Raw genomic sequence first — 27,255 nt, 5'->3', positions numbered from 1 at the left:
CTTTCCACAAACTCCCACATGCTGCAGTTATGGCACACTACCTGCACTGCCATCTCTATCTAACCTTGTTTTATTTATTTACTTAAAGTTTTTTATGTAATGAATTCGCTTGGTTTATTTTTAGTTTTTTTTAAAACTAATTAATATATCTAGTTTAAATTATTAATTTAATAATATATTAGCAAGTTATAGGTTCCTAGTTTAAACCACTCCCCTAGCTTAGAGAGCAAATAAATGTATTGCTCACCAACCTGCTGACCTTTGATGCCACTCTTTCAAATTTCTGCCTGTGTTTAAGTTGGTCTCAGCTTTATATCCCTGCTCTGCTCTCGGTCACTGATCTCGCTCCTTCTGCTCTCGGGACTCCACTTTCATTCCTTTTATCCCTAATAACCACATTACCCAGTAAAAACATGAACCAATGAACTAAATACTTACTGACTTACCCTCGATGCTCCTCCTGATCTTGTGACGTCACTTTTTGACTTTTTCTTGATTTTTGATTCCTCGTGTGTCTCCCTTTATGCTTTTTTAACCACTTTCTCAACCTGCCCTGCCACCTTCAACGATTTGTGCACATATATCCCCAGATCTCTCTGTTCCTGTCTCCTTTTAGAATTGTGCCCTCTAGTTTATATTGCCTCTCCTTGTTTTTCCTACCGAAATGTATCACTTCGCATTTTTCAGTGTTAAATTTCATCTGCCACATGTCCGCCCATGCCACCAGCCTGTCTATATCTGTTGAAGTCTATCACTATCCTCCTAACTGTTTACTACCCTTCCAAGTTTTTTGTCATCTGGAAATTTGGAAATTGTGCCCTGTACACCCAAGTCCAAGTCATTAATATATAACAAAAAAAGCAGTGGTCCCAGCACTGTCCCCTGGGGAGCACCACTGTAGACCTCCCTCCAGTCCGAAAAATAACCGTTCACCATTACTCTCTGTTTTCTGTCATTTAGCCAATTCTGTATCAATGTTGCTACTGCCCCCTTTATTCCATGAGCCGCAATCTTGATGATAAGCCTACCATGTGGCACTTTATCAAACACCTTTTGAAAGTCCATATACACCACATCAACTGCATTGCTGCATTGCCCTCATTTACCCTCTCTGTTACCTCATCAAAAAACTCTATCAGGTTAGTTAAACATGATTTGTCTTGAACAAATCCGTGCTGGCTTTCCCTAATCAATCCACACTCCTCCAAGTACTGGTTAAGAAAGTTATCCTGTACACATTTCAAAAATTCCTCCCTCTCTTTGCCCCTTTTTATTATTGTTATCCCAGTCTATATTAGGGTGGTTGAAGTCCCCAGTTATCACTACTCCAAAGCTTTTGCAGCTCTCTATTGATGACTCGCTGGTGTTGGGAATTGTAGCGTGTTCATTAATTTGAGTTATTAGGCAAAGACTAGTTGTACTGATTGAACTAAGTAGATCTAATCATCTATATGTTCATTCAGTGTGAAATAAAGCAGCTTAATGATTCCTATTCAGCCTTGTGCTACCAAGTGTTCTGAAGAGATGGAAAAAGCATCCATGTGAAAGACTCGAATATCCATTTCAGATCACAAGCGGATACTATTGTTATGTTCTTGGGTTATACGATTGTGCAAGTAGAAATAGAGCAGTGTGAGTCATTCCCATAAAAGTAACATGCACAGATTGCTTACAGGAGCGAGTGATGCCACTGAGTCCGCAAAAGTATGTATGGCAGACTTGAATTTGTAACAGATTGATTTAATTTGTTTGTCTCTTCTATGTGATTTGCTCTCTCCTGTTATGTGCTATCTTTTGACGCTCAATTGCCTACCCTGCTGCACAGCATTTGTATTGGTAAATCAACATGCATCATACAGCTAGGTTTGGTTGGAAGAATTGTTTGCGTGCACAACTTTAAAGATGCAAGTATGACTAAAGTTCCAGTTGTAAGTTGCAGTTGAAAAGTGTGCCGTGCTGTAGTATGGCCATGTCTGTCAAGCAATTAAAAAGTTATAAGATTTTCTGAGTCTTTTGCATGGGCACCAGTCAATGTGTAACAGAAAAATGTTTGTGACCTGCATATTTTACCTATCTACTTGGTGTCAGGTATTAGTAAAAAAACTAAAATGTTACAGATGCTGGAAAATTGAAACAAAAACAGAAAATGCTGGAAATACACATGCCACTCAGCATCTGTGGAGAGAACAGAGAAATGAACGTTTCAGGTGTAGACCCTTCTTCAGAATTGACCTGTGTTTCCAACATTTTCTATTTTTGTTGTATGGTACTGTTGGGTAGCCTTACCTCAGTAGATTTCTGCAGGTCAGCAAACTTTTTTTCTCACCTGTTCTAATGAATTCTGGGTTTTCGAGACTGTGATCAGTTTCTCTACAACCTCCCCTCAGGGACTCTAGACCAATTTTGAGGGTGGCCTGGAATGTCACACATGACAACCCTCCTTTTGGCCACATCCTGAAGCAGCACTCCACATCCCCACCTCTCCTTTTGTATCTATAAAGTGTAGTCTTTTTCTCAAGTGCTGCTCCATAAGTTGACTAGCAATAAATTTTGGCATCAATACTATTTTTACTGCCACAGGTACACTTGCCTTTAAATGGCTGTTGCAGCCCTTTATATATCTGCAACAATGCCAGAAGTTCCACCTTTAAATCATGGACCTTCTAGTGGTAGGCAGTTTGAATGGAATGTGCTTTCTTTGCATAAGAAATCACTCCTGACCACAGAATTTGCAGCAGGAACTGCTGTGTGAAACACAGGCAGGTACATAGCCTGCTACATACTGTGCCCTCTGCCAGAGCACTGACCTAGGAAAATCAAACCTATTATGGCTGTTACACCCACTAAAGTGAAGATAATAAGCCATCCAGAGTGATGATAATGCTGGGTTCATAGTCCAAGTGGGAAATTATGTTTGGTTAAATTTGGCATTAGATTAGCAGTAATAACAACAGAAATTAGAGAAATATAGCTTCATGGAATGCTCTGCTCCTAGTAATGATAAGTGCAATATCTTGCTTTGTTTTAATGCTGGAAGCTGTACTTATGTATGTTTAACTACCTACAAGTATTACCTTCCAATCTATGTAACTTAGATTTAATTAAGTTTTAACCAAATTTATAAGATAGCACTTCTGACTGAACATTGTAATTTTTAAAAAATTGATGTGTTTGATCCCCTCAATTTGTATGTGTATGATTAGCTGTCAACATTTCATTCATCAGATTTGGTTCGCTGTGGAAAGTACATCAAAATGTGCTAGCACTGACGCTCAGGAAACATTATTTAGATTTGTGAAAACTGGCCACTTCCGTTTGCGTGTCAGTTTGTACTTCTTGTTACATTCCAATTGCTTTGGTAATAATTTGCACAAGCTAAGTACCAGTGCTTTTCGTAGGGTATTTTTAATGATTTTTGCATAGATTTGTAGTTCATTTGAAGATATAACTATACACCAGATTACTCCTATAAATGCCATTCTAGATCATTCTTTTAATTTGATGCAAAACCAGCTATATTGATGCTTTCAAATAGTTAATCTGCTTTAATATATAGTCTTAGCAGTCTTACTATTGTTCCCAATGGACATTAATACAAGGCAAAAGCTGCTGGTGATTCAGCAGTAATTACCACTAATTATCCTGTACCTCTCAAACATTAAAAAGATGGCTGGTGTTAGAAATAGAAGAACCAGACTGATGCAGTAGGGAGTGCTTCTGAGATTGGGGTTGAGGCATAATTATTGGGACAGTATAGAACAGTCATTTGAGGTGATTTAAAAATTGAATAGCATTTCACGTATAAATGGCTTACAATCCATGTTGCTCTTTGATCATAATCTGATCTGATCTGATCATAATTTGATCACTAATGTTTTCCCAATGTTGACAGCTCTGGTACAGAGGAAGTTTTGAACTCTGCCTAACCCATGTTGTACTTGAATTGAAAGTTCTCAGCACTATCCCTGAATACAAGCAGGATGTAAGAAGGAAATTGTTCTTGTTCTACATTATTATTCTTTGCCTTATGAGCACAAAACTTACCCAATATTTTAAAAACAAATGTTTAAAAAACCCTCTGTTGGGAAAAAGAAGCAAAAAAAAATTGTTCATAGTTGGCCTGTGACTTGCCTGTGATCTTAATGGTTTTTCCCTTTCAACATTGTTTTAAAATATGTTCAAACAGCCTACAACCAGAGTATATCTCTGAAATATCATTAAGACAATAAAAGGAGACTAATTTTTGGAACATTAATTTATCAACATAGTGGAATATATATATATGAATATATCATTACTACCTTATACTTGTCAGGATGATTGAAAGAATGCTTTAGTTGAGCTTGTCCCCTAAGGAAGACGTGCTTGCTTTATACGCAAGTAACAGGACTATAGACTGTATTTGTACTATACCTTGTTGAACTTAGAACACTGATAGACAGTGCTGTGCTTAACTACAACCAAATAAGAACAATTTCCCGGTTCACAAAATCTTGTACAAATTTATGACAATAGGCTTGCTAATAAAGCAGTGCAGGTTAGACAAGAAATTAAATTAACAATATTTTGCAAATATGGATTCAGCATTCTGCTGAGGCTCTGATGTGGCTCAGGCACAAATTGCCAATCACATCTCACACATGAATTTTGTTACTTTTAACGTAAACATATTTGCCTAATCTTAGCACATTACTTCAATCCCAGGAGCCCTAGAGCTAGCCAAATCGAATCAAAAACCATTCTTTAGTATCCTAAAGAACACATTAGCAACTACCAGAAATCTACAGAGCATTCATTTCAACATGTTATAAAATGTCCCAGCATCAAATTCAACAGTATTACAAATCAAATTCATTTTACTATTTGGGGAGCTTCTTGGGATTGCTGATGGTAAGTTGGAAGATACGTTGTTCTATAAGGACAAGAGTGCTATACCATGTAATACACAATGTATTATTCTGCTGCTGAGATGAAGCTGTGTTGTTTTTGTTATTAAATAAATACAACTTAAGGTTAATCAGAATTGAATTGTTGTTTGATAAAAGAACTGTGGAGATTGGAAAATACTTCTCAGTTTCAGACTGCAGGTCAGAGCACCAGTATTAAATGACTGGGTTCCTTGTTAAATAAATATTGTTTTGCATCTGTTACAAAGTGTGATGGACAAAAAGAGTGCACACACACACTGTTTTTATGTGTAGATAGATAGATGTTTTTGCCATTTATTTATTGCATCCTAATATTTATATTAAAAACACAGTAGTGGATCTTTTGAAGCAGATTACCATACAGGACTCATGCCAAACATAATGGAAGGACAGCTAAATAAATCCATACTTTGCCCCTCTTCATGGTTTTTAGATTCTATGAAGTTGTTTTCCCAGTACCTAGAATCAGGCATGAAAGTCTGTGGGCCCCATAGGATTTTCACTTAAAATGAATGTATGGAAATTCTTGTGGGATACCCTGACCTCTATGCCCAAATTCCCAGTAAATATTCCCACTGCCTGAAGCTCTGCTCTGGGAGCACAAATTTGTAACATCTACCCTTTTGTACTATATTTCTGCAGACAGAAGAGCATTAAAAAATTAGACTCAAGGAGTATCACTCTTTTTGTTCCTTAGTGCTGTGATGCTTAAAATAAGGTTGTAAACAAAATAAAATATCAGAAATTTATATATTTCACAACAACATGACTACTCTTACTCATTGAGTTGTCTTTTGTGTCTTCTAATACCTTCATTAAAGTTTTTACTTGAAGTCCTCTCTTAAAAGCAAGTGCTTGGAATTAATCATTTTGCCCAGAGCTTGAGTCTGTTAGCTGAAGGCAGATTCTGAAGTCAAATCATTTGTAGTGTGCGCAGTTACACTGGATGCATTAGTTGGCTCAACTGATACAGTGGACATGATTTTGACTCCGAGCTGGGAAGGGGGCGGGGGGGGGGTCAAATTACGGACAGGAAACCCAGAAGTACGGGCTTCCTGGATGTCCTTACAATTTTGACTTAAGGACGGCTTTTAATTTTTTTTGTCGGTTTGCTGTCCGACTGACCAACCTTATTGACAGGCTGGCCTCAGTCGGAGAGGAGACCAGCCAGGGAGAGGACATGTTCAGGTAAGTCTTTGTTTGTATGGATGGGGGGGGTGGGTACGTGTGGGGGAAATGGGGCACGGGGCATAGGTTGGCATAGGGAATGGGGCACAGGTATGGGTTGGCATGGGGGCATGGGTTGACACGGGGGGAGTCAGTCATTGGGGGGGGGAGGGATCGGGGGTCAGTCACAGGTGGGGGGTGCCGGGATCGGGGGTCCCTGATCGTTGGGGGGTACGCCGATCGTTGTGGGGGGTCGGGGTCATAGGTCCTCGATTGTTAGGGGGAGGGATCAGGGTTGGGGGTCTGCGATCATTGGGGGGTCACTGCAGGTAGGCTTGTTGGGCCTGGGGGAAGCACTCCTGCTCCTCCGGACCCACAAGCTGTGCCAGAAAGGCACCTACCTGTTAGTCTTGGGCCTTCACGCCTCCTTTCACGTGGCGTGAAAGAGAAGGCCCGGGAATCCCGGCCCCCCGGGGTTGAAATCGGAAACTGTGGGAAAATGGAGGCCTGCCCTTCGTCCCGCCCTGCTGAAAACCAGAAATGGGCGGGTCTGAAATGGTTGCAATTTTGCACTACTGCTCAATAGCAGATAACTACCTCCAACTGTTTTATCTGGCATACAATCTTGCCATGTACCTTCAGGTTTAAAAATAGTAAGGGATTTTTTTTTAGATACATTGGTAAAAGTATATATAATAATGAGCACTCATTCATGCTTTTCACAGAATAATGGACAGATTTGCAGAATTTGATCCCTAAAATTCTGGTAAAAATTACAGAATACCATGTAATAATCAGTGAACCTGATGTAATGCCTTGCGTGGCATAAACATCCCTATTATAAAATAATGTATCCCCCAATTCATCATCAGCAACTCCAATGGAGATCAGCTGATATATTCTATTTATACTACACATCAATACTCTTCAATTTAAATTCAAAATTTAAATGAAAATTTGTCCCTTTGTTAAATTCGGAGTGAAATTGGTCATCGGCGGTAATGTGAAATGGGCGATAGTGAATTGGCAACTCATTTTACATCCCGCCTGATTTTCTTTTCCATTGAAGGTAGTGAAAAAGAAAATTGGGCCGGCTGTAAAATGGGCTGCCGATTCACTATTGCCTGTTAGGCGCTCCTGCCGAAGACCAATGCGTTTTCTGTTGCTTTGGTGAGATATAATTGTCGGCAGCGTAATAAGATGATAATGAAGATCGGTTAAATATTGGGCATGAGTTGGTGTTTCCACAGCTTACTGTTGACATTATGTAGCTTCAGAAATGAGAGCATAATCAGGACAAAGGATGAGACAGGTACCTTGACTGTGAGAGACTTGCAGAACAGCAAGAATTAGAATGAAATAAAAAGATGGAAATCAACAAGGAAGAGACACACCAAATCATGAAGAGTGACAGACTTGGAGAGAAACCTTAATGATAATTGCTCTTGTATTCCCAGCTGTGGATCTATGCAGCCCGAGTTTTAGAATTGTCAAAAATAGACAATGCTTCATGTTCCCAGTGTTCGACAATAGCCTTGCCACAAAATTCTTGGATTCTAAGTAAGGTGACAATGAAGTGCAACGTTTATCAGTCTCTTGACTTAATGCAGCAACCCCAGATTTCAGTGTTTGACTGGATTTGAAGTAAGCCCACGGAGGTCAACAAAAAGTGTTCTTGCAGCTCTTAAGTGAAAGCTCTATACAAAGCTTTTGATAACATCACTGACCTGTTACATATTTAATCATTAGTGCCTTTTAGAAAAGAACATTACAGCCCTGCTGAATAGCTATGCTATCTCACTGTCTGTTCTTTCTGTCGCATTGTGCCTGATGAGAACATCACTTGTTTGACAGGAACCTATTAATGTATAGTGCAGAAAAAAATCAATTTGATTTATTGATATATTCGGTTGAATATTCAGTCAGAAATTCTACTTCTGTTACTGTGGTTTGAATCCTGATACTTTAATTATTTAAAAAGCATGTATAAAACATTTAACGTGTCAGTTTTATATTCAAAAGTGATAGGCCTACAAATGAACTGGTGCCACGCCCGTTTTCCAGACGTAAATTGAGCGCTTAATTATCCAATACGCTTTCTTCCTCCCGGCTGCACTGCAGTGCCGAAGACCGTTGCCTGCTTCCACTCGGCCCCTCCCTCATGATCGCTGCCTCCCTCTTGATCTCCCCCACGCCCCCCCCCCCTTCCTCAGGACCTACCTGAGGGCTGCATCAGCACGAAATCCAATCGGACAATCTGCCTGGGGATGCCCAGCATGAGTCCACAGCTCGCCGGTCTCATTTAAATGAGGGCCAAGGCCCAATATCGGGTGTGCCTTGGGCCTACCTGTTCCAGAGCAGGGATCACCCTCTGCCGGCGCAAACCAATTTTTAGGCCATGTGTCAAGCTAATTTAAGGTTGCTGCTAATGGGAAAAATGTTTTTGGATAGCGTAAAACATTCAGGGTTAACCAGAACATGGTGACCTTACCAAAGTAAAGTGGAGGTCCTGTGAGAGTTCCATTTCAGGTCAGAGGAGATAGTGAGGCCAAGAATGATAAGGCCAAGAAGTACTGAGGATGGAGCCATCAAAGCTGAGATATAGTAGGTATTGGTTAGACTTGCGTGCGACATGAAGAAATTATGGGCCTGAAATTTGCCAATTTTTGGGAGGGCAAAAGTGTGTGGTTCCTGCATAGGCGGCTGGAATTTGGTGTGTAAGTCAGATATGCCAGAGTTACACCCTAAATTTTGCTGGAACTGGGTGCTGCCCGAAGATGCTACCACCCCCAAAGTGGTGCATGTCTGCAAATGACAGGATTATGAGGACAAAACCTGTTTTCCTAGGAATACTGCCATTTACTCCAGATTTGTGTCTGACTTAATTTCAGCCTGTAGAAAAGAGGGGTACGTTACCTGCATGACATGTCAAACCAGGAAGAGGGGGTGGTAGAAATTTGGGCGTGCCCATTTTTGAGGGTGAGGGAGGGGGGCGCATGGTACAATCTCTGCGCCTGAATGGTGAGGCCAAATAGAAATGAGACTTCAATGGAAATGGAAACCGGGAGAGGTGTAACAGCGGGCTGATCCGATATCGGATTTACACTATCGCCCAAGATCAAAATTATCCCCGCTGGCTGGGGAAAGCACATGCCTCAGGAGCATCAATGAAGTGACAGCTTCAGAGGCATGCACAGTTTGGATCAACCTACACTGTAAGCAAAAAACAGCTCAGGAAAAGGAGAGAACACAAGTGATTGAAGCAATTACAGAATGCCCATTATGTACTTGCGTGCCTTTCCAAAATGTAAAAAGAAGTTTTACAGCATGTAGAATTTAGCTATTTTCTTTGATTTTGAACATTTATAGTAATATTTCTTAGAATATGCCCAAGATAGGAAAGATCAACAGGCAATTTAATAGTGACATGACCAGAATATATTTCCTATGTTCCATGTATTAGCTTAATGAGCAAACCATTGATTTTAACATCCAGTTGCTACGCACCAACACAGTTAATGCATTAAATGGGGTGATTAAAATGTCATAAAATTCTGCGAATACAATGACTGCACAACTTGCAAAGTGTGAACTCCTTGTTTAATTTATTTAATAATCACAAGATTAAATGGACAAAAAGTAAAATACTGCAGATGCTGGAAATATGAAACAAAACCAGAAAATGCTGATTAGGCAGTATCTGTGGAGAGAACAGACTTTGTTGATTGAAAATAAAGAGAGCTTTACATTCAATCTGCAGACATTTTTATAAAGGGTAATTGACCGATGACAGACTATCTCATCTGGCGTATCTATTATCATATATTCTAGTTTTTGAAAAATGTTTTGTTCTCCATACCACTATTGAATTGTAATTGCCTGCTGCTCTGTATAATATCTGCCATTTGAAAGAGAACTCAGTAGTTTGCCACAAGACTGCATTAAATCGGAAAGTAGGATAATTGTTAACTCTTGCATATACACTTCTGCAGAGAATAGAAAAGGTACAATTTCTGGATTGTAAGGGATAATAACCATTTATGAGAACCACTGTTAGGTACGGCTGTGTAGTAGCTATGTTACTGGACGAGTAATCCAGAGAATGTAAGTTCAAACCCCACCACAACAGTTTGTGAATTTGAATTCAGTTTTTTAAAAATCTGGAAATAAAAAGCTGGTATGGGTAAATAAAATGAGCTTGAAGCTATCGTAGGGTACCAACTGGTGCACTAATTTCCTTTAGGGAAGGAAACCTTCTGTCTTGATCAGGTGTAGCCTATATGTGACTCCAGTCCCACACCAACGTTGTTGACTCTGAAGTGACCTAGCAAGCCACTCAGTTGTATCAAACCTGGCAACTAGGGATGGGCAATAAATGCCAGCCTTGTCACATCCTGAGAATGGATTAAAAAAAGACAGAGAGAGAACAGCTTCTTCTAAAAACCTGAAAGTGTAACACAGCTATTACCCTGGGATTTGGTATCATAACAACAATAACTCTTTACTGCATAAAGACATGAACACCTCTTTCATGCCGTGCATTATGAGACAAGCTGTGCAATTTTTGCTGGTTTAAGGTACAGATAGAATAAGATATCTAAGTAGAAAACAGTCTAGAAGTACTATTATACTAAATTTTAAAGATATTTGTTCAGGAACATAGAAACAGAGAAAATAGGAGCAAGAGTAGGCCATTCGGCCCTTTGGGCCTGCTCCGCCATTCAAAATGATCATGGCTAATCATCTAACTCAGTACCCTGTTTCCGCTTTTTCCCCATATCCCTTGATCCCTTTAGCATTAAGAAATAACTCTGTCTCCTTCTTGAATACATCTAATGACTTGGCCTCCACTGCCTTCTGTGGTAGAGAATTCCACAGGTTCACCATCCTCTGAGTGAAGAAATTTCTCCTCATCTCGGTTCTAAATGGCATACCCCGTATCCTGAGACTGTGACCCCTGGTTCTGGACTCCCCAGCCATTGGGAACATCCTCCCTGCATCTAGTCTGTCTAGTCCTGTTAGAATTTTATATGTTTCGATGAGATGACCTCTCATTCTTCTAAACTCTAGTGAATATAGGCCTAGTCGACCCAATCTCTCCTCATACGTCAGTCCTGCCATCCCAGGAATCAGTCTGGTAAACTTTTGTTGCACTCCCTCCATGGCAAGGACATCCTTCCTCAGATAAGGAGACCAAAACAGCACACAATATTCCAGAAGAGGTCTCACCAAGGCTCTGTATTACTGCGGTGAGACATCCCTGCTCCTGTACTCAAATCCTCTTGCAATGAACGCCAACCTACCATTTGCCTTCCTAACTGCTTGCTGCACCTGACTGCTCGCTTTCAGCGACTGGTGTACAAGGACACCCAGGTCTCGTTGCACCTCCCCTTTTCCCAATCTATCACCATTCAGATAATCTGCCTTTCTGTTTTTACAACCAAAGTGGATAACCTCACATTTATCCACGTTATACTGCATCTGCCATGTTCTTGCCCACTCACCCAACTTGTCTAAATCACATTGGTGCCTCTTTGCATCCTCCTCACAGCTCACATTCCACCCCAGCTTTGTGTCATCTGCAAACTTGGAAATGTTACATTTAGTTTCCTCATCCAAATCATTGATATATATTGTGAATAGCTGGGGCCCAAGCACTGATGCCTGCGGTACCCCACTAGTCACTGCCTGCCACCCGGAAAAAGACCCATTTATTCCTACTCTCTGTTTCCTGCCTGTCAATCAATTCTCAATCCATGCCAGTATATTCCCCCCAATCCCATGTGCTTGAATTTTGCACACTAACCTCTTGTGTGGTACCTTATCAAAAGCCTTCTGAAAATCCAAAAACACCACATCCACTGGTTCTCCCCTATCTATTCTACTCGTTACATCCTCAAAAAACTCCAGTAGATTTGTTAAGCATGATTTCCCTTTCATAAACCCATGCTGACTTTGTCCAATTCCGTTAATGTCCTCCAAGTGTTCTGTTATCACATGATTTATAATAGACTCGAGCATTTTCCCCACTACTGATGTTAGGCTAACTGGCCTGTAATTCCCTGTTTTTTCTCTCCCTCTTTTTTTAAATAATGGGGTTACATTTGCCACCTCCAATCTGTAGGAACTGTTCCAGAGTCTATAGAATTTTGGAAGATGATTGGAACGAAACTCGGAGAAGTAGTAAACAGTGAGGAGGATAGTAGCAGACTTCAGGAGGACATAGACAGACTGGTGAAATGGGTAGACACTTGGCAGATGAAATTTAAGGCAGAGAAATGTGAAGTCATGCATTTTGGAAGGAAGAATGAGGAGAGGCAATATAACTAAATGGTACAATTTTAAACGGGTTGCAGGAACAGAAAGACCTGGGGATTTGTGTACAGAAATCTTTGAAGGTGGAGGACAACTGATAAGGCTGTTAAGAAAGCATATGGGATCCTTGACTTTATAAATAGAGGCATAGAGCGCATAAGCAAGGAAGTTATGCTAAACCTTTATGCCTCAGCTGGAGCATTGTGTCTAATTCTGGGTACCACTCTTTAGGAAGGATGTTAAGGCAGAGGCGATTTACTGGAATGGTACCAGGGATGAGGGGCCTCAGTTACGTGGAGAGACTAGAGAATCTGGGATTGTTCTCCTTGGAAGGTTAAGGGGAGATTTAATAGAGGCGTTCAAAATCACAAAGGGTTTTGATAGAGTAAATAAGGAGAGACTGTTTTCAGTGGTGGAGGTATGGTAATCAGAGGACACAGATTTAAGGAGGCAGAGGTGAGATAAGGAGAGTTTTTTTTACGCAGTGAGTTATTGACCCAGAACTTACTTGGACGCACTCCGTAATGACGTCCATCCCAATCGCCGTCAAATCCATCGGAGCAAGTTCGCGAATGCGCACATGTGCATTAAAACCCAGAAATCGTGAACTTGCTCTGATTGGTTCAACGGCGTTTTGACAGTCCCTAATTAAAGGGCCAACTACTCCATAGTCAATACACTCAAACACAATCACCAAACAATCATAAACTTATCCATCTGCCTAGCTGGAACGAAAATACTTACGCCACGAGAAGGTACGCTTGAAAATACCAGCCCTACACTACCTTTTAAAAGCACGGAGACTTATAATAACTGCAAAACAACAAAAAATTAAATTTTAAAAATGTGGAATGTCTAATTATTCCTATTTTAATATTTTTTGATCATTAACAAAATTTATTAAAAAATAAAAATTTTATTTTTTTTAACTTTTAATTTCCATATATTTCAGTACATTATAAATCATTTACTTGCCTTTTTATAATAAGGAGGTATGTTATGTTAAATTTTTATTTAGACTAACATAGGGAATGTCACTTTAAATTGATGAGTTTAACTTGCCTGATTGTGGGCTGGGTTTGCAGTCCCACGGTGTTTCCATGCGCAAATGGCCTGCACTGATATTGGAACGCACCACTGAGGAAGATCTCAGAATCCAGCAAATTTACGTTGTGGACCATGCAGTAAGTACATTCGTACTTTTTATCCGCAGGAGGTGCGGAGAGCCTTGCCATGCTGGTCGGAACAAGTTCCAGCCCATTATGATCTGGAATGCAAAGCCTTAAAAGGGTAGTGGAAGCAGATTCAATAGTAACTTTCAAAAGGGAATTGGGTAAATACTTGAATGGGAGAAAATTGCAGGGCTATGGGGAAAGAGCAAGGGAGTGGGACTAATTGGATAGCTCTGTCAAAGAACCGGCACAGGCACGATGGGCCGAATGTGATACATTTCAGTAGGAAGAACGAGGAGAGGCAATATAAACTAGAGGGCACAATTCTAAAAGGGGACAGGAACAGAGAGATCTGGGGGTATATGTGCACAAATCGTTGAAGGTTGCAGGGCAGTTTGAGAAAGCGGTTAAGAAAGCATATGGGGTCCTGGGCTTTATAAATAGAGGCATAGAGTACAAAAGCATGGAGGTCATGATGAACCTTTATAAAACACTGGTTCGGCCACTACTGGAGTATTGTGTCCAGTTCTGGGCACTGCACTTTAGGAAAGATGTGAAAGGGTGCAGAAGAGATTTACTAGAATGATTCCAGAGATGAGGGACTTTAGTTATGTGGATAGACTGGAGAAGCTGGGGTTGTTCTTCTTGGAACAGAGACGGTTGCGAGGAGATTTGATAGAGGTATTCAAAATCATGAAGGGTCTAGACAGATTAGATAGAGAGAAACTGTTCCCATTGGCAGAAGAGTCAAGAGCCAGAGGACTTAGATTTAAGGTGTTTGGCAAAAGAACCAAAGGTGACATGAGGAAAAACTTTTTTACAGAGCGAGTGGTTAGGATCTGGAATGCACTGCCTGAGGGGGTGGTGGAGGCAGATTCAATCATGGCCTTCAAAAGGGAATTGGATAAGTACTAGAAAGGAAAAAATTTGCAGGGCTACAGGGATAGGGCGGGTGAGTGGGACTAGCTGGATTGCTCTTGCATAGAGCCGGCGCAGACTCGATGGGTCGAGTGGCCTCCTTCCATGCTGTAACCTTTCTATGATTCAGTGTCTTCTTTCTGTGCTGTATGATTCTATGAACTACACTAAACTTCTCCTAATTCTGGTTTCAATTATTTAATGAAAAACCTTGTATGTAACTCATTACTAAATTTAAATAATAGAACATTTCATATTTATTTGTTTTAAGTAAAAGATAATTGTAAATTATATAATGTAATAATAGGTTTCGCTATCTTGGATATTAAAACACTATTGAATGCCCTCTGTTGTTTGTAGAAGTAGTTTCATTGCATAAATTAGCTGTTAGAAAAGCCTATTTCTGGCTCAATTTATAAACCTAACTGAATTCTTATATGACTTAACTGTGACTTATTCATATCTATCTGTTATACTATATGTAGCATAGTATATGTAATCAGCTTTTCAACATACTGTTTCTCCTTATTAATACTTTATGAAGCCATGGGTGTCTTTGTGGTGTTTTTGCTCTTTTATTTTTTCTCTCAGCCTCCATCTCCTTCTCTTAATATAAACACTAGTGATGCATACACTCAGGCTCCTGGGTAGATCCTTGGTGTCCGCCTTAGCTCAGCACCCTCACCTCCGAACCCCACTCCAGGGACTTGAGCACATAATCCAACTGAAACTTGAGTGCTGCACTGTCAAAGGTGCTGTCTTTCAGATGAGATATTACACTGAGGCCCTGTCTGCCCTCTCTTGTGGTCATAAAAAATCCCATGGCATTATTTGAAGAAGTTCTCCCACTCTCCTGGCCAACATTTACCCCTAAGCCAACATCACTAAAACAGATTGGGGTAAATGTTGACTTTGTACAATAATGTAAAACAGTGATAGTGAATTTACAGCCTGGTTTCCATCTTCAATGGAAATAAAAATCGGGAGAGATGTAAAACGGGCTGCCGATTCGCTATCAACCGCTTTACACTATGACACAAACTCAAAATCTACCCCATTATTTCATCTTTAATCTCATTGCTGTTTGTGGGATTTTTCTTTATGCAATTGGCCGCCAAGTTTCCCTACTTTACAGCAATGACTACACAAAAGTATGTAATTGGCTGTGGACTGCTTTAGGATGTTCTAAGGTTGTGAAAGGTGCCATGTAAATGCAATTTTTTTTAGTATAAACTTTGTCACTGTGGGTGTAAACACTGTATGGATGTTTTCTCTTTGGGTATAAATACTGTGTGAACTTTGTCACTAGTGTAAATACTGTATGAATATTGTTACTGGGTGTAAATACTCTATTCAGTTTGTCACTTTGGGTATTGTTCTCCCTGCATTGTATACTACTGTTGGCTCCCAACACAAATCATAGTATTTAAGAGAAAAAAGTCACCTCCAAAAGACCTGAATCCTAAGCAATCCCTCATGCCATTACTCCATATACAGGTTGTTTCCATTTCATACATCGTGTTTATACAATCTGTTTAATGTAGTTATAGATTACCATTATCTGTTCTTCCACTTTAATGACTTCAAAAAAAGAGCACTGTGGTCGTCCCCCAGTGGAATGTTCAAGTGATTTAAGAGAAGGCTGAAATATAAGCCCCGATTTTAACTCGGGGAGTATTCGTGGAGGGTGGGTTGCAGGGCGGGACAGAAACCCCTGTAGACTCCTCAGCATGAGGCCTGAGCCATTTTAATTTCCGTGCCTCATTTACATTTCTCTGCAATGTTTCCCACCTGAAGCTAGCGGGAGTAATGTAAAATCTTGTGGGCTGGAGCGGGAAATTGGGCGGGAGGCCAACCGTACTGGGAACCCATGGGGCAGGTCCCAGGCAAGCTAAGTAAAGAGGGGGTCTAGGCTAGCAGGTCAGGCAGCATCCGTTAAGAAAACACGAGATGTTTGAAGTTCAAACCTAAGATCAATAGATTTTTGTTGGGTAAGGGTATCAAGGGATATGGAACAAAGATGCGTAAATGGAGTTGAAGTACAGAGCAGCCATGATCTAACTGAATGGCAGAACAGGCTTGAGGGGTTGAATGGCCTACTCCTGTGCCTGTGTTTCTATGAACCTAAGTTTTGGGTATAAAATCTTTCCTCAGAACTGAAAGATCATACAGTTGAACAGCATTTAAGATGGAACACAACAAGGGGAAGGGGGAAAAGCACACGCACACACAAAGACCATACACATAGGAAAAGACATGGAATGACTTGTAAAATGCTATAGTGGGGATCAGGAAATGGTTAAAGGGCGGAAATGAGATACAGAGGAAACAAAAGGAGGCAGTTCGCTAATTTTTCATACTTCTCATTCTACCTACCTATTACTCTTTAGCATAGGGTTTTTTTGTTCCTTCTTAAATGCTGTTCATCTGTATTATCTTCTAGTTGTGAAGAAATGTCTTATTCCTTAAATGTCAACTGCCTTGTGCTTTCTCGACAGATGCTGCCTGACCTGCTGAGTACCTCCAGTGTTTTCGTTTCAGATTTCCAGCACATGCAGTATTTTTCTTTTTTGTTCATATTGAGTGATGTAGACATTCCTTTCGCACCTTTTGCATTATGTGTCCAATTCTCCAATTGCACATATCTACAAAAGCGAAACTTAGAATCTAGTTATGCATGTTTATCCTTTGCATACTCAAACAGCCGATATAGAGGTTTACAGTTGTTTGTATTTGTTAGTTAGCCTAAGGAAAGTTTAATTAGTCATGTGACATCCAGTTCAAATGAGATTATTCTATCAAATGGATGTAATTGGGAATGACATGAGCCTGAACCCAAGTAGCCTGTTCTTTTCTTTGAATGTACTTATTCTGTTATTTTTAAAAACTATATGTTTGCATATTGTTCTCTTCCTGCTAAATAACTCCTGGTGGATTTGGTGGCAGTGACTGCACAGATGGGGAGGCTTTTGGTAATGAACTGGGGATGTATAATGTTGATTGTGCTCTTTGTGTAAATACACAGTGTGGATTATTGTCGGATTATCTTGTACTAAAATTGCAAAAGTCAATATATAGGGATATGATTTTATGAAAAATAGTCACAATATTGTAATCTTAGTCAGAAATATAAAAATAAAGGGAATGTGGTGAATGTAGTATGTGTGAATTTTCAGAAGATGCTTGGTGCGGTGCCATGAAGATGAATGCACATCTTATTCGAAGGAATGTAGTCCCATGGATAAATGGATAGCTGGAGGATAAAAAGCAGAATAGGGGGTAAATGTGAATGTTTTTTTGGATTGATAGAACGTAAGTAACGATTTGTCCAGGGATTTGTGCTGGAACCTCTTTCTTTTTGCATTTATATGTATGATTTGGCCACAGGCATAAGAGGAATGATATCGAAGTTTGCTGAATATATCAAATCAGGAGCTTGACAAACTGAAGAACAATGCAGGAGATTGCAGGAGGACACAGGAATGAACAGATGGGTGGATGGGCAGATATAATTCATTTCAGAGAAAGGTGAAGTAGTACAGGTTGGGAAAAGAGCAAAAGAAAGAAAGTATACCTTAAATAGTAAGGGGTGAATATCCATGGTGGGGTGGTGTTCTCCTCATCCGCTGTGAATTTGGAAAACCTGGAAAGACGTGCTGCTTTTCCAGGGTTTCTGCAACTCTTCCGCCCAAGTTACAGTGGACGAGCAAGAGAACCCCACCAGAGATTCACTCCTTATACGTCTCAATAAAGTGGAGGAACAGAGAGATCTAGGCATCCTGGTACATAAGATGAGGTTCGTGATATAAGGGAATTTTCTGTGATTTCAGACATTCTTGTCTCTATTTTTGAAATGTAATTACTTCAGGACATTTCAATCTGTTTGGACATGACAGTCCAATACAACTTTCAGATTTAACAAGTTTAAATTTGTTACAAACTGAGCTTAACCCTTTTTGTTTTCTACAGCAAGTTGTAGTTGCACTTTCCACACGTTGTGAGCTCGTCTGTGTCCAGCTCAATCCAATTTATTAACTTTTTTATTTTAGGGTATTCTGATCCAGAAAATTTCTCCTGGAAGAAATATTTAGAGGAGATGGGCGCTATCTGTGCTCCAGCCCGGGCTTTCAAAGTGGTACGTGATTGTTCTTCCAAATAATCGCACTAGATTTTGTCAGATAGTAGTGAATAGCAAATTATAATGTCTGTATGAAGTAATGCTAGTGATTTTAAATAACCACTAATAATTTCTATCTAAAAATACATATGCTATGAGTATTTTCTGATTGGCAAAGTTTTGCTGACATCGTTGAATAAAAAAAGATTCAATTTCAGACAAATTCAATTCTTATTCTTGCTTTTGAAGTTTGAGGTCATTTGATGTGTCACTTGCTTTGTAACGCACTCCTACCTATTTGTTTTCTTTGTATGTATAACATATATGTATTTCGCCCACAACAATTGCACTATCTCATGCAGTAACACAATGCGGGGCTACAATAAGTGAGAATATTTTGCTAATTGCACCTAAAAATGTTCACATTTTCTAGTGGGAGGCAGAACATTCTGAAATGCCCTTTAACTAATATAAAACCTAACAAAGGAACAGGAGCAGGCCACTCAGCCCCTTGAGCCTGTTCTGCCATTCAGTTAGATCATGGCTGATGTGTATCTTAACTCCTTCTACCCACCTTGGTTCCATAACCCTTGATATCCTTACCTAACAAAAATCTATCAATCTCAGTTTTGAAATTTTCAATTGACCTAGCCTCAACAGCTTTTTGGGGGAGAGAGTTCCAGATTTCCATACCCCTTGTGTGAAGACGTGCTTTCTGACATCACCCAAGAACAGCCTAGGCTCTAATTTTAAGGTTCTGCCCTCCTTGTTCTGGACTCTTCCACCTGAGGAAATAGTTTTTCTCTATCTACCCTATCAAATCCTTTAATCATCTTATACATTTCAATTAGATCACCCCATAATCTTCTATATTCAAAGAAATACAAGTCTAGTTGATGCAACCTGTCCTCATAATTTAACCCTTTTAGTCAGGTATCATTCTGGTCAATCTGCACTGCATGTCCTCCAAGGCCAATATATCCTTCCTGAGGTGCGATGCCCAGAGCTGAAGACTCTATTGCAGATGGGGTCTAACCAGAGCTCTGTACAACTGTAACATAACTTCTAACCCTTTGTATTCCAGTCCTCTTGAGATAAAGGCCAACATTATGTTGGCCTTTTAAATTATTTTTTGTATCTGCCCAATAGCTTTTAGTGATTTCTGTACTTGGCCCCCAAAATCTCTCTGCTCATCCTCAGTTCCTAGCTTCTCACCATTTAAAAAATACTCTGATCTATCTTTCTTAGGTCTAAAATGGATGACCTCACACATCTATTAACATGTCTCATATTTATTGTAAACAACATAGCTCATTCCTCTATTTGTTTCTACATTTACCTTCGGGCTGGTCTGTAGCAATGAATAGGGAAAGATGTCCCACGGGTAATCCTGGAGATAATTTTAGGTAATATGCATCAAAATGCATAATACTTCAAGCCTTTGCCATCTCAGAGATCACAAGATAATTATAGATAATGGAGACTATCTTTGTTCACTCATCAAGGAAAAACAACTTGCAGTACCCCTATCATGCCATCTAACTGTATCTTAAATAATTCTACTTTATTCTATTCTACCTTGAAGACCATTTCATGTGTTTATCACTCTTTGGGTGAAGAAGTTCTTCCTGACGTGATCTAAGTTGTCCTTTCATCAGCTTTAGTTCACGTTCCCTTGTTTTAATATCTTGGCTTATCTTGTAGTGCTCCAGATTTACGTCATCTATATCAATTCATATCTTGCATTAAGGTCCCCTCCCAGTCACCTCTTTTCAAAGCTGGACAGCCCCAGTTTCTTCAGTTGTCTGATGCCAAGGATCAGTGTGGCTCTTCTCTGCACCACCTTCATTATCTGAATGTTTCATTTGTGCCTTGGTGACCAGAACTGAACACAGTATTCAAAGTGCAGTCTGATAACAGAACTATACAGTTTTAGCGTGACATTCTCTGACTTATAATTACTGATTTAGCAATATAGTTCAGCCTGTTATTTATTTTGTTTATTGCTGCTCCATGGTGATTTGACCTGTTAAGTGCTGCATCTATTAACACCCTCAGATGCCTTTTAACTTTACCTTTAGTTACTTCTATACCATCCATAGTGTTTGTATGAAGCTCATTTTTCCCTCCCATTGTGCAGTGTCTTATACTTGCCTCCATTAATTTTTATCGGCCACTCCTCTGTCCATTTAAAGATTTTATTTAACTCCTTTTGTAGGTCTCTGGCTGCTACTTCCAGTTCAACTAGTGCCTAGTTTAATAACAATTTGCATTGGGTTACTGAATCCAAGATTAGGAAAAGTAGGGGCTCCAGCACTGTGGTTGTGCGCCTATAGCATACCATGCAGATTAAAAGGGGGAGAAATCAAACCCTTTCATTACGGGTAAATATATGGAAAATTTGCATTAGTAATTTGCGAGAACATTGAACAATTGATTACACAACTAAAAGTTTTATATGGGGTATTTCCTTCCTTTGCAGGTTTAAGACAAATTACTTCCTTTGGAGATGTTGCTCCATGCTTGCTGTTCTCTTGTAGATGCTGTATATGTAATGATTTTGTTTTCATTTTCTGCTTATTTTTATTTTTTATTTCAGTTTCTGCTTCTTGCTTTTGCTTTGTTTTCCTTTCTTATTGAGCACTAGCCCTTACCTTTGTAAATGTTTAGATTATTTTTTTAAAAATTAGGAATTTACCCCTTCATCTCTGCTTCTCTCCAAAGTACACTTGTATCTCATTTTACATTATGCTTGAGATCTCAGTATTTAGGAAAAGATTTGCAGCATATCTAAATTCTTCTATCACGGAAATCTGCTTTCATGAAGGTGATGCCAAAATTATTACTTGCTAAGAGGGTTGCTCCAAAAAAATGTAACGTGCTTTCATATTTAGGGGGCTAGAATTCCTCTTTTCCTGGGAACATAGGCAAGGCCTGCTTTTTCCTGACGTTGCTGAACCACTTAACAACATTGCACAAAAATTTCACAATTTTGTGATTGGCGGCGATTCCTGCAAAAAAAAAATTTGAAAAAATATTAACTACGACAGGGGAGTAATGACTGGTAGCATCCCATCTTACCTGGATGAAAATACTTTGAATTTGACTGTACAGGAGTGGAAAGTTGCATGAGTTCTTCATTAATAACCTTGAAGCCTTAATAAACACACAACAGCTCTTTTATGTATTAACATAAATCATCAGGGAAGTGTTAAACATGACCAAATAGTCCATTAACGCTTTCTCCCCTGATTTCACCCTTTTTAAGAGACTTACTTTTTCCCAGTAAACTTGGTTTCATGAAGATGATGCTAAAATTATTATTTGCTAGGAGAGTAGCCCCAAAATAATGCAATGTATTTACATAATTAGTGGGGCAAAATTCCTCTTTTACTTAGGCATCTGAGATTAAATGTAAAATAAATATGAGCACCATTAATTTCTGCGTCTGTTCTCCCGATCGTCCATTGTAACTTTGGCAGAATATCTCTGGAAATCCCGGAGAAACAACATAAACATTTCCACAGATCTTCCACCAAAGTTACAGTGGATGATCGGGATAAACCCTGCAGAAATTCAGCCTGATGTCTTTAATATATGATGCTACAAATATATCCATTATTATGGTCACTAAGCTCAAATATTAACACGATGTGTTGCGGCCCCATCGCCACCTTTGCGCCTGAAAGTAGGCACAGACAAACTTTATAAGTCGAAATGTTTTATTGAATTATTGTTCAGAGGTCTGGGGGCGGGGGGCGATATCCATCTTCCTACCACCCCATTTACACTGGACAGTGAGGCGGTAGGCAAACAAAATTGTTCTTAAAAACTGCCACCCGCAGCCTTCCCGACTCGATTTTTTAAGGGGGCTTTGAAATGGGCAGCCAGCACTCCTGCCCAAGAGAGAAAAGATCCTTATTAAGATATTTAAATTGGGTTCCTATGCAGTTTGTAGGACCCCGGTGTAATTTTTAGGTGCAAACATGAAAACTGTGCACATTCCGCTTATTGGTACTGGACATAAGAATGGCCTAAACAGCAGTCCTTAAAAGGATTGTTGGTGGCCGTTCCGAAAATGATTTTTCAGTGATTTTAATGGGGCCAGGTAGACCACTCATGTTCCTCCTGGCCGTACATAAATCTTTGCACCCACCGCTGGCCGCTCATTGGCCTCCCGGAATTATCTCCTGCCCATTTCATTTTTGACTCATGGCTCAGCTTCACTGGCCAGGTTTCCGTCCCCCCGATCGGCAAGCTGTCTCTCAGCACTCATTGAGTGCTGGCAGCTCGTCGAAATTATGTTAATCATTTTTTTTTATTCATTCATGGGATGTGGGCGTCGCTGGCAAGGCCAGCATTTATTGCCAATTCCTAATTGCCCTTGAGAGGGATGATCAAGAAAATGGTTTGAGCCTCTCGCTGGTGCCTTCGGGCTGGCAGTGTGGTCACTTTGCTCACCGCCCATCCAATGTGAGCCTAACTGGAAAATCGGCACCCTTATGTTTGATAGGAAAAACAAAATGATGCTTGAGTCAGATATAAAAAGAAATAAACAATATATAATGCAGCTGAAAATTTGTGCGGCGGCATCCAGACGTAAGAGCTTGAGCACAGAGGTTGGCAAAGACAGAGAGTAAACCTCTAATGCAGTGAATTGCTAACAGAGTGAGGACTTTCAACTGGGAATTTGGTGAGTGTGAGAATTAGGTGCAGAGGGGGAAGGAGGTGTCATAGAGTCATAGAGTTATACAGCACGGATAGAGGCCCTTCGGCCCATCGTGTCCGCGCCGGCCATCAGCCCTGTCTACTCTAATCCCATATTCCAGCATTTGGTCCGTAGCCTTGTATGCTATGGCATTTCAAGTGCTCATCCAAATGCTTCTTGAATGTTGTGAGGGTTCCTGCCTCCACAACCCTTTCAGACAGTGAGTTCCAGACTCCAACCACCCTCTGGGTGAAAAAGTTCTTTCTCAAATCCCCTCTAAACCTCCCGCCTTTTACCTTGAATCTATGTCCCCTTGTTATAGAACCCTCAACGAAGGGAAAAAGCTCCTTAGTATCCATCCTATCTGTGCCCCTCATAATTTTGTACACCTCAATCATGTCCCCCCTCAGCCTCCTCTGCTCCAAGGAAAACAAACCCAATCTTCCCAGTCTCTCTTCATAGCTGAAGCGCTCCAGCCCTGGTAACATCCTGGTGAATCTCCTCTGCACCCTCTCCAAAGCGATCACATCCTTCCTGTAGTGTGGCGACCAGAACTGCACACAGTACTCCAGCTGTGGCCTAACCAGTGTTTTATACAGCTCCATCATAACCTCCTTGCTCTTATATTCTATGCCTCGGCTAATAAAGGCAAGTATCCCATATGCCTTCTTTACCACCTTATCTACCTGTTCCGCCGCCTTCAGGGATCTGTGAACTTGCACACCAAGATCCCTCTGACCCTCTGTCTTGCCTAGGGTCCTCCCATTCATTGTGTATTCCCTTGCCTTGTTAGTCCCTCCAAAGTGCATCACCTCGCACTTTTCCGGGTTAAATTCCATTTGCCACTGTTCCGCCCATCTGACCAACCCATCTATATCGTCCTGCAGACTGAGGCTATCCTCCTCACTATTTACCACCCTACCAATCTTTGTATCATCAGCGAACTTACTGATCATACCTTTTACATTCATATCCAAGTCATTAATGTAGGTGCTAAGTGATTTAAGCCAAGGAACTAAAAATCAAGGAACTATAAACTAATCTATCAACTTTTAAACATGACCAAATATATTTTTTTTAAATACTAAGACTAAGACTGAGCAGAGCATGAAGGGAGCTGCGCGAAGAATCAGAAATCAAGAAAAAGTCAAAAAGCAGCTGTAAGGGAGGAGGTAGTAGCGATACTGGATAGGATAAAAATACATAAAGAGGAGGTACTTAAAAGATTGGCAGCACTCAAAGTCGAAAAGTCACCTGGTCCCGATGGGATGCATCCTAGGTTACTGAGGGAAGTAAAGGTGGAAATTGCAGAGGCTGTGGCCACAATCTTCCAAACCTCCTTAGATATGGGCATGGTGCCTGAAGATTGGAGGATTGCAAATATTACACCCCTGTTCAAAAAAGGGGAGAGGGATAAAACCGGCAAATACAGGCCAGTCAGCCTAACGTTGGTGGTAGGGAAACTTTTAGAGACAATAATCTGGGACAAAATTAATTGGCACTTGGAAAAGTATGGGCTAATAAATGAAAGTCAGCACGGATTTGTGAAAGGAAAATAGTGTTTGACTGACTTGACTGAGGTCTTTGATGAATTAATGGAGAGGGTTGCTGAGGGTAGTGCTGTTGATGTTTTGTATGTGGACTTTCAAAAGGCATTTGATAAAGTACCACATAATAGACTTGTTAGCAAAATTAAAGCCCATGGGATTAAAGGGACAGTGGCAGCGTGGATGGAAAATTGGCTAAGGGACAGAAAGCAGAGTAGTGGTGAACGGTTGTTTTTCAGACAGGAGGGAAGTATACAGTGGTGTTCTCCAGGGGTCAGTATTAGGACCACTGCTCTTTTTGATATATATTAATATTTTGATATATAGTAACATACTTCAGGAGGACATAGACAGACTGGTGAAATGGGCAGACACATGGCAGATGAAATTTAACGCAGAGAAGTGTGAAGTGATGCATTTTGGTAGAAAGAATGAGGAGACGCAATATAAACTAAATTCTACAATTTTAATGGGTTGCAGGAACAGGAAGATCTAGGGGTGCACATACACAAATCTTTGAAGGTGGCAGGACTTGTTAAAAAAGCATATGGGATCCTGGGCTTTATTAATAGAGGCATAGAGTACAAAAGCAAGGAAGTTATGCTAAACCTTTATAAAACAATGGTTATGCCACAGCTGGAGTATTGTGTTCCATTCTGGGCACCACACTTTAGGAAGGGTGTCAAGGCCTTACAGAGGGTGCAGAAGAGATTTACTAGAATGGTACCAGGGATGAGGGACTTCAGTTATGTGGAGAGACTGGAGAAACTGGGGTTGTTCTCCTGAGAAGGGGAGATTTGATAGAGGTGTTCAAAATCATCAATGGTTTTGATAGAGTAAATAAGGAGAAACAGTTTCCACTGGCAGAAGGGTTGGCAACCAGAGGACACAGATTTCAGGTGACCGGTAAAAGAGCCAGAGGCGACATGAGGAAACATTTTTTTACGCAGCGAGTTGTTATGATCTGGAATGCACTGCCTGAAAGGGTGGTGGAAGCAGATTCATTAGTAACTTTCAAAAGGGAATTAGATAAATACTTGAAGGGAAAAAATCAGTACAGCTATGGGGAAAGAGCAGTGGAATGGGACTAATTGGATAGCTCTTTCAAAGAGTCAGCACAGGCATGATGGGCCGAATGACCTTTTCCTGAGCTGTACCTACTATGATACTAGGTGCCTGCCAAGGACACCTGCCATAGACTCTACCAAAGTTTGCAGGGTCAGGGGAAAGACCCTTAATAATCATAATGGTGACAGGCACCCAGGTCACTGGTGAATATTGAGGGCACTCACCTTGCTCCAGATGTTACATGCTGTGGTGCACGTTTCTGGTTCCACAGTGGGGGTGCCAGAACCCTGGAAAGATACATTAGTTGGTCCCTTGGCCTCTGTACAAATCAAAAAAAAAATAGCGACCAGGAAACCTTCAGGGGTCCAGGCCACGGCCCTCAGTTTGAATCGCTAAGCTAATGAGAAGCTGCTGATGCGAGAACTCCTGGTGTTGGGCATTCCTGCCCACAGCCCATACCCTTCTGTGTCACTCCCCATGTAAATGGTGGTCGGAGGCTCTGGCTATTACAAGGCCCCCTGGAATCTTCAAGGTAAAGACTGGACCCCACTTATTCAGCTTCCCACCTAATTTCCTTCTAGTGCACATATACTATATATACACACATACGCATATATAGTCATATTTCTGGTCAAATTCCTGCCTTCTGTTTCAGATTTCTGATTGAATCCCAAACTATCTCGATTTGATCAGTTGCCCCTAATTTGTATATGTAGGAGTCATTTCAATCTGCCCATAAATCGCTGGTAAAATCTCTTGAGTATACTGTAATAGGAATTAATGAATTGTGAAATATATTTTTGGAAAACAAACACATGATAAAACTGATGGTTCACTGATTATCCATAAATTTACATTCATTATTTCTGCTTTATGTAGGGGTACGAAAAAGTTATTATAGAGCTGATGCTTCCTCGGATCATTAATCCAGTACTTTATTCTAGTACTTAATAGTCTATTAAGTATTCCAGTACTTAATAGTCTAAAATAATTTATATTGGGGGATAACTGTTTATAATACATGTCTATATGTAATCTTCACCACTAACTTTGGTGTATAGGTTCATGAGGGTAAGCTGTCATTTCTCTTGTATTTTACATTCCACAGAGGCCACCGCATGGGTTCCAGGTGAATATGAAACTTGAAGCTGTGGACAAACGTAACCCAATGTTGATTCGTGTTGCCACAACTGTAGATATTGACGATCAAAGGATAAAGGTACTGTCTTTTTGCAGATTCTAACATGCTATATTTGAACATTCACACATTTTTGCTGTATTTCTAAGATCATTCATTCCTTTGACACTGTTAACC

At 40.3% G+C, this 27,255-nt stretch overlaps 1 protein-coding gene across 4 annotated transcripts in view; it reads left to right on the top strand.

The window, feature by feature from the left end:
- The window catches only part of LOC137317063 (lethal(3)malignant brain tumor-like protein 4), a 297,932-nt gene that overhangs the window by 111,023 nt on the left and 159,654 nt on the right, over nt 1-27,255 (top strand). For all 4 annotated transcript variants that reach the window (XM_067980723.1, XM_067980721.1, XM_067980722.1 and 1 more), the window contains exons 14-15: nt 18,550-18,635; nt 27,049-27,159. In XM_067980723.1, coding sequence (XP_067836824.1) covers nt 18,550-18,635; nt 27,049-27,159 — 197 coding nt within the window. The remainder of the gene's footprint in view (nt 1-18,549; nt 18,636-27,048; nt 27,160-27,255) is intronic.

This window comes from Heptranchias perlo, chromosome 3 (assembly GCF_035084215.1).
Source record: "Heptranchias perlo isolate sHepPer1 chromosome 3, sHepPer1.hap1, whole genome shotgun sequence".
Classification (NCBI taxonomy): domain Eukaryota; kingdom Metazoa; phylum Chordata; class Chondrichthyes; order Hexanchiformes; family Hexanchidae; genus Heptranchias; species Heptranchias perlo.
Note: the sequence above shows the minus strand (reverse complement) of the source record. Positions and strands in the feature narration are given on the sequence as shown.